The sequence below is a fragment of the Aplysia californica genome, unplaced genomic scaffold, assembly GCF_000002075.1.
Source record: "Aplysia californica isolate F4 #8 unplaced genomic scaffold, AplCal3.0 scaffold00454, whole genome shotgun sequence".
Lineage (NCBI taxonomy): Eukaryota > Metazoa > Mollusca > Gastropoda > Aplysiida > Aplysiidae > Aplysia > Aplysia californica.
The window spans coordinates 491,022-504,718 of NW_004797724.1; the positions used below are offsets into that span (position 1 = coordinate 491,022).

Sequence of the window (13,697 nt, forward strand, 5' to 3'; positions counted from 1 at the left end):
TTCTCGGAAGGATATCAAGAATATCCAGGAAAAAACACGAAATTGAACAAAAAAAGAAATGAAGAAGTACTGAAAGCAGCTGCAGCTATACGATCATATCATAATAGAGAATAATAAGAACATTATTTTTTGGGGCTATGTATTCTAGACAATTTCACTCAGTTGGGAAAATCCCTTTAAAAAAAGGAAGGGTTTACAAGACAAATCCAAATGTTTATTTGTTACATGAACAGTGAAAAAGAAAAAAATAACAACTGCAGAAAATCAGATCCACAAAAGTTTCTGATTATTGAAAGTGGGGGCCTTTCTCAGAAGGGACCCAACTAAACACTAGACACATCACACCCATCCACACACACACACACACAGTACCTGTATTGCCGGAGCAGCAGCCAGAGCCTCGGTGAAGCAGATCATGCACATGTCGTCTGCGTCCTGTTTGAGCAGCTCCTGGTCTGAGGCGCGACAGCGGTGCAAACACGGGAGACAGGGATCCTCCCCAGCTATACCTCCGCACAGATGGCCACAGCTCAGCATGCGATGACAGGCCAGTTTTGAGTACTCCTGAAGAGCATGAAAGAACCATGGAATGAAGAAAAGTGGCACCAATAGAGTTGAAGGGTGCAACACATTATGTAAGAAAACTATCCCATGTCAGAATACTCTAACAAAAAAATTCAAACGATAACAGTAGTTCAGTGCAGGGAAAGAGAAAGACAGACAGAAACAACTGAGGACAAGAAAAGAAGTAGGACCTACCAGTGGTGCCCTCCAGGCACCTGCCAACTCCTGAGGAGATTAATGTACCAGGTGAAGAAAAAGGGAACCATTAGTTCAGCCAAAACTCTGGATTAGAATAGATATTGCCTATTGTCAGAGGTCCTACTTACTCGTAGCTATAAGAACCCACACTGTTTTACGCTTACAAAAGTGCTTCAAAGGGGTGCGTTAAAGAAGTGGGCAACCAAAATAGATTTTAACCTAGCTGCAAAATGATATAAAATCAAAATATTTATCCTGTTTGAGGTCCTACATGGTGAGCAAGGGGCAACAAATGCACAAACAGGTTTTCAGAATTCCAAATTGTATCCATTTAAAAAGATTGCATTTGGCGAATAGAAGCAACGCGAAAATCGATTCACAAATCAAAGCAAGACATCTGTCAACTCAAGTGGTTTCAACTAATCTTTTACTCGTCCAAAAGGAACTTTGTTGTCACTGGTCCAAAAGGAACCCTCCCCTCTATCCACCCCATCGTCACCAGTGTTTTGGGGTCTCAGCAAACAGTCTATTGTAAGTGGTCCAGAGTGACTTACGGGATCGCAGAATTCACATCCCAACTCACGTGCAGACATACTAAACCTCACCTGGCATTCAGGGTCAGAGCAGACGTTGCCAATGGCCAGAAGTCCCGTGTTGCTTGTGCGGCCACAGAACCGACATGTACCTGGTCCAATACTTGCACCAGACACTTTTCCTGTCATAGAATTACAACTGTTAATAAAACTTTACCAGTGGAGACTAAAAAAACACAAAAATGTCACCTCTTCAAAGCATACAAGACAGAAATGAAATAGAAGTAGGAGATCACACCAGAGAGACAACTATTACAGCCAACCAACAGAGTAGGAGACAGTTTTAAAATTCACTTTTGTTTCAGTTGTAATAAGAGTAGGACTGAGAAGAAGTAAAAGACGCTGAACATATTATGGCAACCACTAAACATCCACTTTGAAAAGGAATCTAAAACTGTAAAAAATTTGTTCTAAATAACATCAACAGGTAAGAATAAACTCTGTTACATTCGTTTACTATAATTTAACAGATTAACCCAAAAACACCACAATTTTAGATGTCATGAGCCAACATGTTACTAATATACAAAAACAAAATAGGGCTTGGAAGAAGGCATATAAAAAAAAGATCCCTTACATATATCAAACCCATGTCCCTGTTACACAACAGCAAATATCAAACTTAGAAATTCAATACAAACCTTCTCTGAATTCCACCATGGCTTTGAAAGTTCTCGAATCAACGAGGGACATGACCCAGAACAACTTAATCCTGCCACATCCCTCATGAAGATCCACTTTGATTGCCTCTTCCTCTTCTTTGAACACCTGGGCACAGGAATGTATTTAGATGTAAGTAGGACTTAATAACTTTAAAAAATTTGTTCACATGTTTTGTGTAACTGAAGAGAATCATATTGACATACAAACTTATTGCTCCAAAGACCAAAATGACGACGACTAGGAGACTTTTATGACCTGATGATGGAAAAACTTTTTCTGACAGTATTCTGACGAAAGAAGCAAACATTCCAGGTGCACAGAACCACCAACTCCTCCCTCTCACCCCTCTGCTCCCGGGAATACAAACTCACAACAAGTATGCATATTTTTTTCCCCCTTTCTTCTCAAAAACACCTACAAACTTCAAAACAAAACACATAAACCTAATCTCACCTGTCTCTGGTGTCCTCGCATGCGCCGTGGCAAGTGGAGGTAGCGGTCACACTCAGCACACAAGTTGCCGCAGTCTCCACACAGGATGATGGCAGGGGTAACTCCGTCGTCGTGGTTGTCACAAGTTGGCTGGAACAGGGGAGGAAGGGAGGGGGAGGGCATAAACTATGAAACAGCAGTTTTTGCAGACTAGAGAATAAAAGTCAAAATTGGGGTCATGGTCTTTGGCACTGTTATGATAATCCTTCTATACCCCACTTCAACCCAAATTTAGGAAGCAGGTGTTTTGACCCTGCCTATCAGAGCCAACCCATGTGGAAGGGGATACAACGTCCCATCAGACAGACAGAAACACTTAAAAGATGACCATCCAATTATCAGCACCAAAGCTGTTATTGTAATATTTTACTCCCCATCCACGCAAAATAGATCATTTAGGGCTGTTTTGACTCTGTTGAGAGGGATACAGCATCCTTAAAGACAGACAAATATACTTTATTTAAAAAAAACAACTTCCACTTGGGAATCAAACCCCTGCCTTCTGCATGCAACGCCAATGATCATGGAAGTAATACCACAGGTGCCAATTACACGTTCACTAATAAGTAGCTGACAATTGAAGGGTAAGAGTCCGGATTTTTCTGCAGCTATAAGTACAGCGTAAGGTATAGAGTAAAGTTTTGTTGCTCACCCTGGGCTGGCCGTGCTGGTGGTCCGGACTGGAGACCCACTCACCCGAGGACAGGCGGTCCACGTGGTCTTGATCCAACACGCACAGAGAGGCAAGGGCAAGCCACAGCTGAAGGACAAAGGGCAATTGAAAGGGGTAACAATATTCAGTAATTAACACACAATTGAGAGGGAACACGCAGAGGAGGTTAAGAAATTCAAGCTACTGAGTATAAGTAAAGATTAGTATATATAGAATTGAAAATAGCCATTTAGTGAAGGAAAAAAGGAAGACAGACAGTCAAAATCTACATTGTCAAAGAAAAGAAGAACCTACCAGCAGTATCCTCCAAGCACAACTGCTATTAACAGGGGGACAAGACAAAAATAGAAATTAATGCCCAGCAATAATGTCTACTTTGATGAATAAGATCTGCCAAACAGTTGACAAATGAATCCTTAAAACACCATGAAATACACCCAAATCCGAACAAATCACAACTAGTCATGAGCAAGCAAGCTATTGATGCACAAACAGGTTCATGTCAAAATGGCTTCCACTGTTGTGATAGCAAGGCTGATACAAATTGTCTCCATGACCCTGCAACTCTACATGGATGACTACTTCAGTGCCTGATCATATGTTGTCCTTGTCACAAGAAAAATGACTCCGCCTTACAAGATAGGTTAACTCTTTATCTCTGCGGGGGGTAAACCCACATGCCGGGGCCGTTTTTTGGTGCTAAATCTAAAAATGACAAAAACGTCATTAAATGGGTAATTAAATCGAAACTAGCAAACCTATTTTAATAGCTCTTCATCTAATGAATGAACTTTCGGTATAAGAGACCCGTTTTAGGCAATTGCTGAAAAGTAATTTGATGTCGAAGTCGTCGTAAAGGAACGTGCCAGAGCCGCTGTCAGTAGCTCACTGGCACAGTGGTTCCGACCGCGTGCCACTGGGAGCGGCGTGCCGGAAATAAAGAGTTAAAATAAAATTAGACTCGCTCATTTTTCTTGCGGAAGTGACAATACAGATTGTTTGCCCCTTTTCAGCCACTAGCACCAACAAACATTTCCCTGCCATCCAGGGATTTACATCAAATCTATCTCTTACTAAGTAACACTTACAGTTGGAGTCTTCACACAAGTCTGGGGGTCTCTGTGAGTCTCATCTAGTTTGGTCATGTTCAGAATGGTCTCCGCGATGGCTGCCTTCGTGAAGGTAGCCCAAGATTCGGACAGCTTGCCCTGAATGAAATAAACAGACAAGTAAGGTGAAAAGTATCAGTTTAACGTGTCCCAAAACACTCCCAGATTCATAATCCACAATACATTAAATTTGAGGTAAATAAACCTCTGCTCACACTGAAATAAAGATTACCGCTGACAAGCTCTTTTTTTCATGATACTCTCTACATAAACCAGTGACCATCATTTTGCACTTTAAAAAATCAACATGCATTTTTCTAATGTTGCGACTAACACCAACAAAAAAGTTTGGTTTATCTCCTAAACTATAAATTCTTTCAGAGAAATCTTAGCTTTCATTTTTGATACAAAAGAAATGACACGCCTAAAAAAGAGTACCAAATTCCAATCAATATGTAACAAAGAGCAGTTTTGAGATTAGTTTTTTTGTTGTAAGTTAAACAGGGCAATAAAACAACTTGTAGAGAACTCACAGCAGCCATTTCCTTGACCAGCTCCATGATGCTGGAGGCCAGGCCAGAGTCCATCTTTCCCCGCAGCCACCAGCGAGTGGACCTGGAGGGACACACAAGTAAACACCATCTATGTTCTCTTTGAGAGACACAAGTACACACAATCTATGTTCTCTTTGAGAGACACAAGTACACACAATCTATGTTCTCTTTGAGAGACACAAGTACACACAATCTATGTTCTCTTTGAGAGACAAGTACACACAATCTATGTTCTCTTTGAGAGACACAAGTAAACACAATCTATGTTCTCTTTGAGAGACACAAGTAAACACAATCAATGTTCTCTTTGAGAGCACCATCTGGACAAGAGACGATATTTTCACATTCGTGAAGACAAACATGTTCGGATAGAAGGGTTTGTTGAAGGGAAAGAGCAGCATACTGACTGCTTAGTGTAAGAATCTGCCAAATAATATTTTGGAAAGTGATGTAAGACGGAGGCTCACACTGAGCCATCGATATAGACACAGGATTGTGTCAGCGGCTGAATACTATTACCTTTTTCATTTTCACTTCCCACTTCAGTTATAGTTTGCCCTTGGCTCTCTGGTTTTTCATATGTCTTCATCCCCTTCTACAGAATTATGACATGATAAATTAAGAGGCGGGCTACTTTAGCTTCTCCTGTCCAGACCAACCCAGGTTAAGTGGCATACAGTCTACTAGCAAACACATATAGACATTAAATAAAATAACTCCCCCACTTGAGATAAAACTTATGTCTTTTGTGTACAACAGTGAACATCCAAACCATAATACTACAGACACAGGTAATAAGAATGATGGTCATTAAACGCTTGAACCCAAGTTCATACTATTTGGCTCTAGCAGACCCCAAAAAATCAATTTTCAAACATACCAAAGCACTGACACGGGGACAAAACACCATTTAAGAAATAGAAGAAAGGATAAAACTGAAAATGAGTTTGCCCATTACACTGAATTTACAGAATTGGTTTCTATTTTTTTTAAGCTTAAGGAAAATAACTTTTCAATAAAAACAAAAATTACAAATTTCAATGCTATCAAAAGCAGTAAACTAAAATATTCAAGACTATTTAGACAGTTTCATGGGGCTTTCATATTCCAACAGTGTCAAGCTCAATATTACACAAAACAGCAGAGAGACCATTCATAATCAACTTCTTTTAGAGGAGATAGAGATGTGAAAAGCTGGCATAAACAATGGGACATGAATGCTACTATAACTCATGATAACAGTAGGAAACTTGGTATCAAAAAGAAGCCAGACAAGAGTCAAACAACGCACCGTGCAGAATCCTCCAGGCACTGTGACAAAGTCAAAGTGGTGCTGACCTTGCTGGGACCGGAACTCTTCACCTTCATCTGGACGCTGAGAGACTTGGCCACACAGGACAAGAACACGTCAAGAATGCCTGGGGCCTCCGGGTCAAAGGTCGAGTCTCCCTCCGACTCACCCACGATGTTGTAGTCAATGGGTGGCAGATTGGGTATGGAGAGAATCATGGCCAGGACCTGGGGCTTCACCCATGGCAGCACACGCCGGAAGATGATGGTGATCTGAAACAAAAACATGTGGAACAGACGTTAAAAGGCAGCTCAATACACTTAAACTCACACCTCTCAAAATGACATAAACCAAAGTTTCACTCTCAAATCAATATAGTTAGATTACAAGCTACAAATCTGATCTTGAAAAACAAGGAGACTGCACTGGTATGCAGAACGCTGAACAACTTCCCCATACATATACATTAAATAAACGTATGCCTTAGAGACAAACAGTGACTACTGCCTTTCAAGCTCTGTCCCAACCTGAGACAAAACATATAACATTTTCCTGAAAACCTCCCCACATAAAAAAACAACAATCCCCTAACAACAAAAACAACCCTCCCCCCCTGAGCTCATTACCATCAAAATCAAAATCCCTTTACCTGTCTCTGTATGCGCGGTGTGGCTGTGTGCAGTAAACTGAACATGTCATGTATGAGCGTGTACTGCTGAGCCAGGTATTTGCGGCCCACAGACGAACCACTCAGAGCAACCACCATCGAGATGAGCTCAAAGCAATAAACGTCAGAGCCGTGGCATTCCTCCGCAGAGCCTGACGCCTGTGACAGCCCATGTTCCCATTCTTCTCGCATCTTCACCGCTTCCTTTCGGATTCCTTGGACAATGTGGTTGCACACCTGCGACAAAGAGATATACATCATAAGTAAAATAACCCATTAGAACAATCTATAGAAATATGCTTTAATATCTGAGGTAATTCAAGGCATTTAAATGAAATTTAAAAAACTTTCTTCCATTCAACCAGCATCATCAAAATACAAAGAACTAAAGTCCACTCCCTTTTGGTAGTTAGTAATTATACAAACTCAATTATAGTTGCAACACTGAAATATTATTTAACAGGTTTTATGTTAACCTCCAGTTTGACTGAGACAAATGGAACGAGCCCCTTGGTAACTTCCAAAACAACTTCAGTTTTATAATGCTCCATCGGGGATTTGAACTAGAGTAACCATACAAGAATAAGCCGAGCTAGTACAACCATGTGCAAGCCATTTAAGAAAGCTTGGTGACACAGGAATCTCAACATGAAAACAAAGAGGACAGTATCCCAAGAATGCTTTCTGCGCAAACTGCTGTATACAATTGAGACCAGAACATCAAGAAAAAGGCTCGAAAACTTTGTCATGGCTCATCTCTGAAAGACTATTAGAATAAGACAAAATAATCAATTCAGAGGTATTGGAAAAATCTGGAGATAACCATGATATTTACACTGCTTCTGCAATGTAGACTCAGAAGACAAACATTATTGTCACACAGAAAATGGCGAGTATACCAAGTCTTCTTCTATGAACAACTAGAGAATGGGAGGAAGAATAAATATAACCTCCACAACGATAAAAAGATGCTAGCAAATGGGATATGTAAGCAACAATGGTAACTAATTTTAGACGCCAAACACTCCATGACTAAAAACAGGAGTTCTCAAAATCCTCCCAAAATCCCTGTTGCTTAGGATTACGTCACAAATCGACCACGGCAAATAAACATGAATGGCAAACAAAGTCTTACCTGCTCTAATGGTAAACTATAAAAGACCATCACCTGTGCTAATGGCCAGTTCCCATTTCCCAATATACATCTGTTTTTTTTATATTTAACATTATAGTGGCACAAAGCCCAATCCCAGGTCCATGTCTCGGGAGGTGGAAATTGGACAAAGTAGGGGATTGCTGGGTTCAACGAAGTACGGTGTGGCTTTATGCCACTGAGGCGTCACGCCAGCCATGAAGGAGAACCCAGGTCACTTCGAAAAGTTGCAGGCTAACGGGGCTCTGGTGAAACTGCGACAGGCCTAGCAAGTCGGCAGTGGATTATTTATTGCTACAGAAACTAACTTACTAATAGTGGCACAGTGTAGGATGGCCACCTGTCAAAGATTATCACTTTTCTTCTTGACAATTTGCGGCCCCTCGGACAATTTCGACTGAACATAAGAATAATTAGAAAAACAAATCAGTCTTTGAATGTGTGGGCCTAAAATTCCCTTACAACACACATGTGCACAGACAAAACACGCACCAACGTGCACCTGTCTTCATATGTGCCCACACAAAAATCCCTGGTGACATTGCACTTGCCTCCACATGCGCACCCATGACATTGCATACAGCATACACCTCTCTTTCCACGTACATACAGTAAACTCTCTAACAACACGCACCTGTTTCTGCATGTGTGACAGCTTGCTGCGACTGAACAGAATGCTGACCATGTGCTCCTTGAGGTCGTTGTCACCGTCTGCCTTGTCCTTGTCTTTGTCCTTGTCCTCCTTCTTATCCTCCTCGCTCTCGCTCTCTTCTGGACTGGTTACCAACTTACCAAACACCTGTTTCACAGAGAAAAGAGAAAAGAAAAAACAAACCCATGTGTATTCATGCCTATAACATTTTTTGTTCAAAATGGGCTTGTATTCATTGTCTGATTATACATCCAGACACACCAGTAACTCACTGTACACAATGTGAAATGCTGACACACCACTGTTGGGTAGAAAAGAGTAGAAGTGAACAAAGAGTCAGTTTGAAGTCATCATCAGGATTGCCTTTTCACCTTCATGTCTTTTCACTTTTCTGTACATCATTCTCTGAGACTCCTCTCCAGGTTGCATGTGAAGTTCCCCTTGATCTCTTACCCTGTGGAATCCAATCTAAGATTTTCTATGTCATGCAACTGCCTGGCTTGTTGAGGGTATGTCAAATCCATCGCCACTGCCTCCTCCCCACTTCCATCTCTGACTGGGCTCTTCTGTCTTGCTCTCCTAAACACTTCCTTATTAGTAACCTCGTCTGTCCTGATCCTGTGTTACTTAACTTTTCCTCTTAATGCAAGTCTTGAGATGCCTTCCATGGCTCACATTCATACAAGACAGACTTCATGTTTGATTTGAAAATCTGGAGCAACATATCATTAACCCTTCAAATCCTGTTCAAAGATGAGAAAGCAGCTTGTGCTTACCAATGTAGGTCTTCATTTCAGCTCCCATTCCTCCCTCTCTGTCAATAATACTCTAAGATAGCAGAAGGATTCAACATCTTCGAGTGCATTTCCCTCAATTGTGACTTTCTGTTTTTGTGGTGCATCTATCTTTAGGACTTTTGACTGATATGTGATTTAATTAAAACTAAAGTCTTTGCAAACATTTGTTCAGCGTGAAGGGCCAAGCAAAAAGATGGGAAAGTCTGGGGATCACACCAATGATTTCTTTGAAGCGAGGCATACCTGTGAGGTTAAGATCCGGAACACCTTGAGCGTCTCCCCCTCACAGTTGTCCTGCTGGATCTGAACTGCGCCCTTCTTGACCTCCACCGTTGTGTCCTCGTCATCCACCAGGCCCAGGATCTTGACCTGTCGCAGGCGTAGACTCTGGTCCGAGCCCTTCAACTCCACGGTCATGTGGCGCAGTGGGGAGAAGGCCGAGCCCGGCACCGGGCAGCGGATCCAACCCGAGTGGAGAACGTCCACCTCAACCTAAATAAACAAATAAATAAATAAAAATTAAATTTGTTGATTAATAAATCAGATATTTGGATGAGGAAACACTTGATCCTTGGTAATGTGTAACTGTGAGTACAATACGTGTCGTGCCACGGCAGAATCAGGTGCTTGTCATTTTTGGGTATATAGAGTTTTCGGTATAATCTCCAGGTCTGTTCATTTTGTCTAGCTTTAGATGAATAAGACATCCATCTTTCTTGAGGAGAAGTCGAGATATTGGCGATTGGAGGACGTAGGGGTCGCCTGGTATCAGAGGTAAAAGTAGCCAGAAAATGGTCACAAAAGTTAGGAGACATCCAAAGCTGTTGCGTCCTTGGAAACTACAAATTTAAATTCTTAGTGCATTTGATCCACATTTTTCTTAAAAATCCATTAGTGAAAGTCATTTTGAGTAGACATAAATGGTGGACATAAAGGAGCCCAAAACAAACAAATTGATCTAAACTGCCAAATGGACGGAAAAATATTGATTTCTTTGAATTCATTATTTTGACGAGTGCTTGATTTCATCACGATGCCTCATGTATTCCTTGCAATACTGAAAGTTATTTAAGAGGCATGATCTCTAAATATAACATCCCTCTCACATAAGAATGAAAACCCAAGAGCAAACCCAAGACTAAGAGCTTTCCCCTTTTGAGTTTGAACCATGGTAAAATTCCATTCCCAACACTTTTGAATTCATCATTTTATGTGCAATGCCAAGAAAAGATGTGCACTTATAGTTTTAAAAAAAAAATATTGTTTTTCACAGTCACTTACATAGTAGGTGCAATTCATATGCATTCGAGTCAATAAAAAGTGAATCATTATCAACCAACTGCTTCATCGATGATTTTTCATATTCCAGTTATAAAGACTACATCAGTTGACTGTAACCTTGTCAAATAATAGCTTTCAAAGGAACTGTTGCAAAATAATAATTTTTGAGCAGGACAAAATAAAAAATAGTAACATGATTACACCAAAAAATAATACAAACAATAATGATAACAACAATTGTAAAGCTTATAACAAGTTATACAAAAGTAAAATGTTAAAAGAAATAAAATCCAAGGCCACTTACGTGTTTGACTTTCTTCAGATCATCAGCTTGGCTGCCAGCATTGAAAGTGACACTTGACACTTTGTTCTGTACGAGGATTAAGAAAAAAAAAGGAGAAAATTATTTTTTGGGGTATCATTATCACTGCCTTTCTCACCCTGCACCAGGGTATAGGCCACGGACAAACACTTTCCACTTTTTTCTATCCTTGGCTAGCCTCTTGATGTTATTTCATGTCTTCCTACTTTTCTGTACCACAATTTATGTGATTCTTTTCCAGGGTCCACGCAGTCTTCCCCTTAACCTTTTACCCTGTGGATTCCAATCCAAAACTTTCTTTGTTATGCAGCTGCCTGACTTCCTGAGAATATGTCCAATCCATAGCCACTGTCTTCTTCCTAGTCATCTCTGATCTCTGACTGGGATCTGTCTTGTTTTCCTTAACACTTTTTCGTTGGTGACCCTGACTGTCAATCCGATCCCCAGTAACTTTCTTAGACACTTGTTCAAGAAAGCCAGGATCCTTTCTAAACAGGTCTGTAATGCGTTCCATGTCTCACATTGACACAACAGGACTGACTTCCCATTTGAATTGAAAATCTTCAGCTTTGTTCGAAGTAAAATATCTCTGGTCTTCCAAATCCTATTCAAAGATATGAAAGCAGCCTGTGCTTTTCGAATGCGGGACTTTATTTCAGCACCTGTTCCTCCCTCTCTGTCAATTATACTCCCAAGATAGCAGAAGAATTCAATGTTTTTCATATCAACAATGAAGATAATAAAATTGATCACATATTCAATTCGCAATCAATACGTTCCATTGAAGTATAGGATAGACACATATGAAGTACGTCCCTACATTTTATTACATTTGGCAGGCAAGGTTGTCTTTTTTATTTTCAGTGAAAGGGAAGAATGTCAAAGACAGTTACTTATCTCTATGAAAGAAATAAGAAGACAGTGAGGGAAGAAAAAATGAATAGAAAGGAGGAAGATGAAAACCTACATGTTTTTGGGTTGTTTTTTTTTAGACAAAGTTCACAGCCAGTCATCTCAATAAAGGCTAAACTTCACCAAGAACAGATTAGGACAATAGTAATACTGAAAAGATGAAGGAGCAGACTACATCTAAAAGATACTGGACACTACCCCCCCCTCCGCCATAAAGGATAGAACATTTGTGAATCACCTATAACCAAAGTGATCATACTACAAAAAAGTGTGTAAAGTGGGAAAAGTACGGAATGTCACCAATAACATACATGGATGTTGTAACCCTCAGCTACCACCACACTAGCCACGTGACTCACCCCTATATCACGTATGTTGTCGACATATACATAGATGACTCACCCCAATATCACGTATGTTGTCGACATATACATAGATGACTCACCCCTATATCACGTATGTTGTCGACATGTAGAGAGATCACTCACCTCTATATCACGTATGTTGTCGACGTGTACATATATCACTCACCCCTATATCACGTATGTTGTCGACATGTAGATATATGACTCACCCCTATATCACGTACGTTGTCGACATGTACATAGATGACTCACCCCTATATCACGTTCGTTGTCGACATGTACATAGATGACTCATCCCTATATCACATACGTTGTCGACGTTTACATAGATCACTCACCCCTATATCACGTACGTTGTCGACATGTACATAGATGACTCACCCCTATATCACGTATGTTGTCGACATGTACATAGATGACTCACCCCTATATCACGTATGTTGTCGACATGTACATAGATGACTCACCCCTATATCACATATGTTGTCGACATGCACATAGATGACTCACCCCTATATCACGTATGTTGTCGACATGCACATAGATGACTCACCCCTATATCACGTATGTTGTCGACGTGTACATAGATGACTCACCCCTATATCACGTATGTTGTCGACATATACATAGATGACTCACCCCTATATCACGTATGTTGTCGACATGTAGATAGATCACTCACCTCTATATCACGTATGTTGTCGACGTGTACATATATCACTCACCCCTATATCACGTATGTTGTCGACATGTAGATATATGACTCACCCCTATATCACGTACGTTGTCGACATGTACATAGATGACTCACCCCTATATCACGTTCGTTGTCGACATGTACATAGATGACTCATCCCTATATCACATACGTTGTCGACGTTTACATAGATCACTCACCCCTATATCACGTACGTTGTCGACATGTACATAGATGACTCACCCCTATATCACGTATGTTGTCGACATGTACATAGATGACTCACCCCTATATCACGTATGTTGTCGACATGTACATAGATGACTCACCCCTATATCACATATGTTGTCGACATGCACATAGATGACTCACCCCTATATCACGTATGTTGTCGACATGCACATAGATGACTCACCCCTATATCACGTATGTTGTCGACGTGTACATAGATGACTCACCCCTATATCACGTATGTTGTCGACATATACATAGATGACTCACCCCAATATCACGTATGTTGTCGACATATACATAGATGACTCACCCCTATATCACGTATGTTGTCGACATGTAGAGAGATCACTCACCTCTATATCACGTATGTTGTCGACGTGTACATATATCACTCACCCCTATATCACGTATGTTGTCGACATGTAGATATATGACTCACCCCTATATCACGTACGTTGTCGACATGTACATAGATGACTC

At 40.7% G+C, this 13,697-nt stretch overlaps 1 protein-coding gene across 8 annotated transcripts in view; it reads right to left on the minus strand.

Moving 5' to 3' along the window:
• LOC101848305 (E3 ubiquitin-protein ligase MYCBP2) overlaps positions 1-13,697 on the minus strand; it is a 131,588-nt gene that overhangs the window by 8,805 nt on the left and 109,086 nt on the right. For all 8 annotated transcript variants that reach the window (XM_035971539.1, XM_035971538.1, XM_035971537.1 and 5 more), the window contains 12 exons: positions 10,992-11,057; positions 9,650-9,898; positions 8,592-8,756; positions 6,787-7,041; positions 6,138-6,409; positions 4,826-4,907; positions 4,272-4,391; positions 3,163-3,270; positions 2,472-2,600; positions 1,997-2,123; positions 1,368-1,477; positions 373-564 (listed from right to left, as the gene is read on the minus strand). In XM_035971539.1, the coding sequence (XP_035827432.1) occupies positions 373-564; positions 1,368-1,477; positions 1,997-2,123; positions 2,472-2,600; positions 3,163-3,270; positions 4,272-4,391; positions 4,826-4,907; positions 6,138-6,409; positions 6,787-7,041; positions 8,592-8,756; positions 9,650-9,898; positions 10,992-11,057 (1,875 nt within the window). The remainder of the gene's footprint in view (positions 1-372; positions 565-1,367; positions 1,478-1,996; positions 2,124-2,471; positions 2,601-3,162; positions 3,271-4,271; positions 4,392-4,825; positions 4,908-6,137; positions 6,410-6,786; positions 7,042-8,591; positions 8,757-9,649; positions 9,899-10,991; positions 11,058-13,697) is intronic.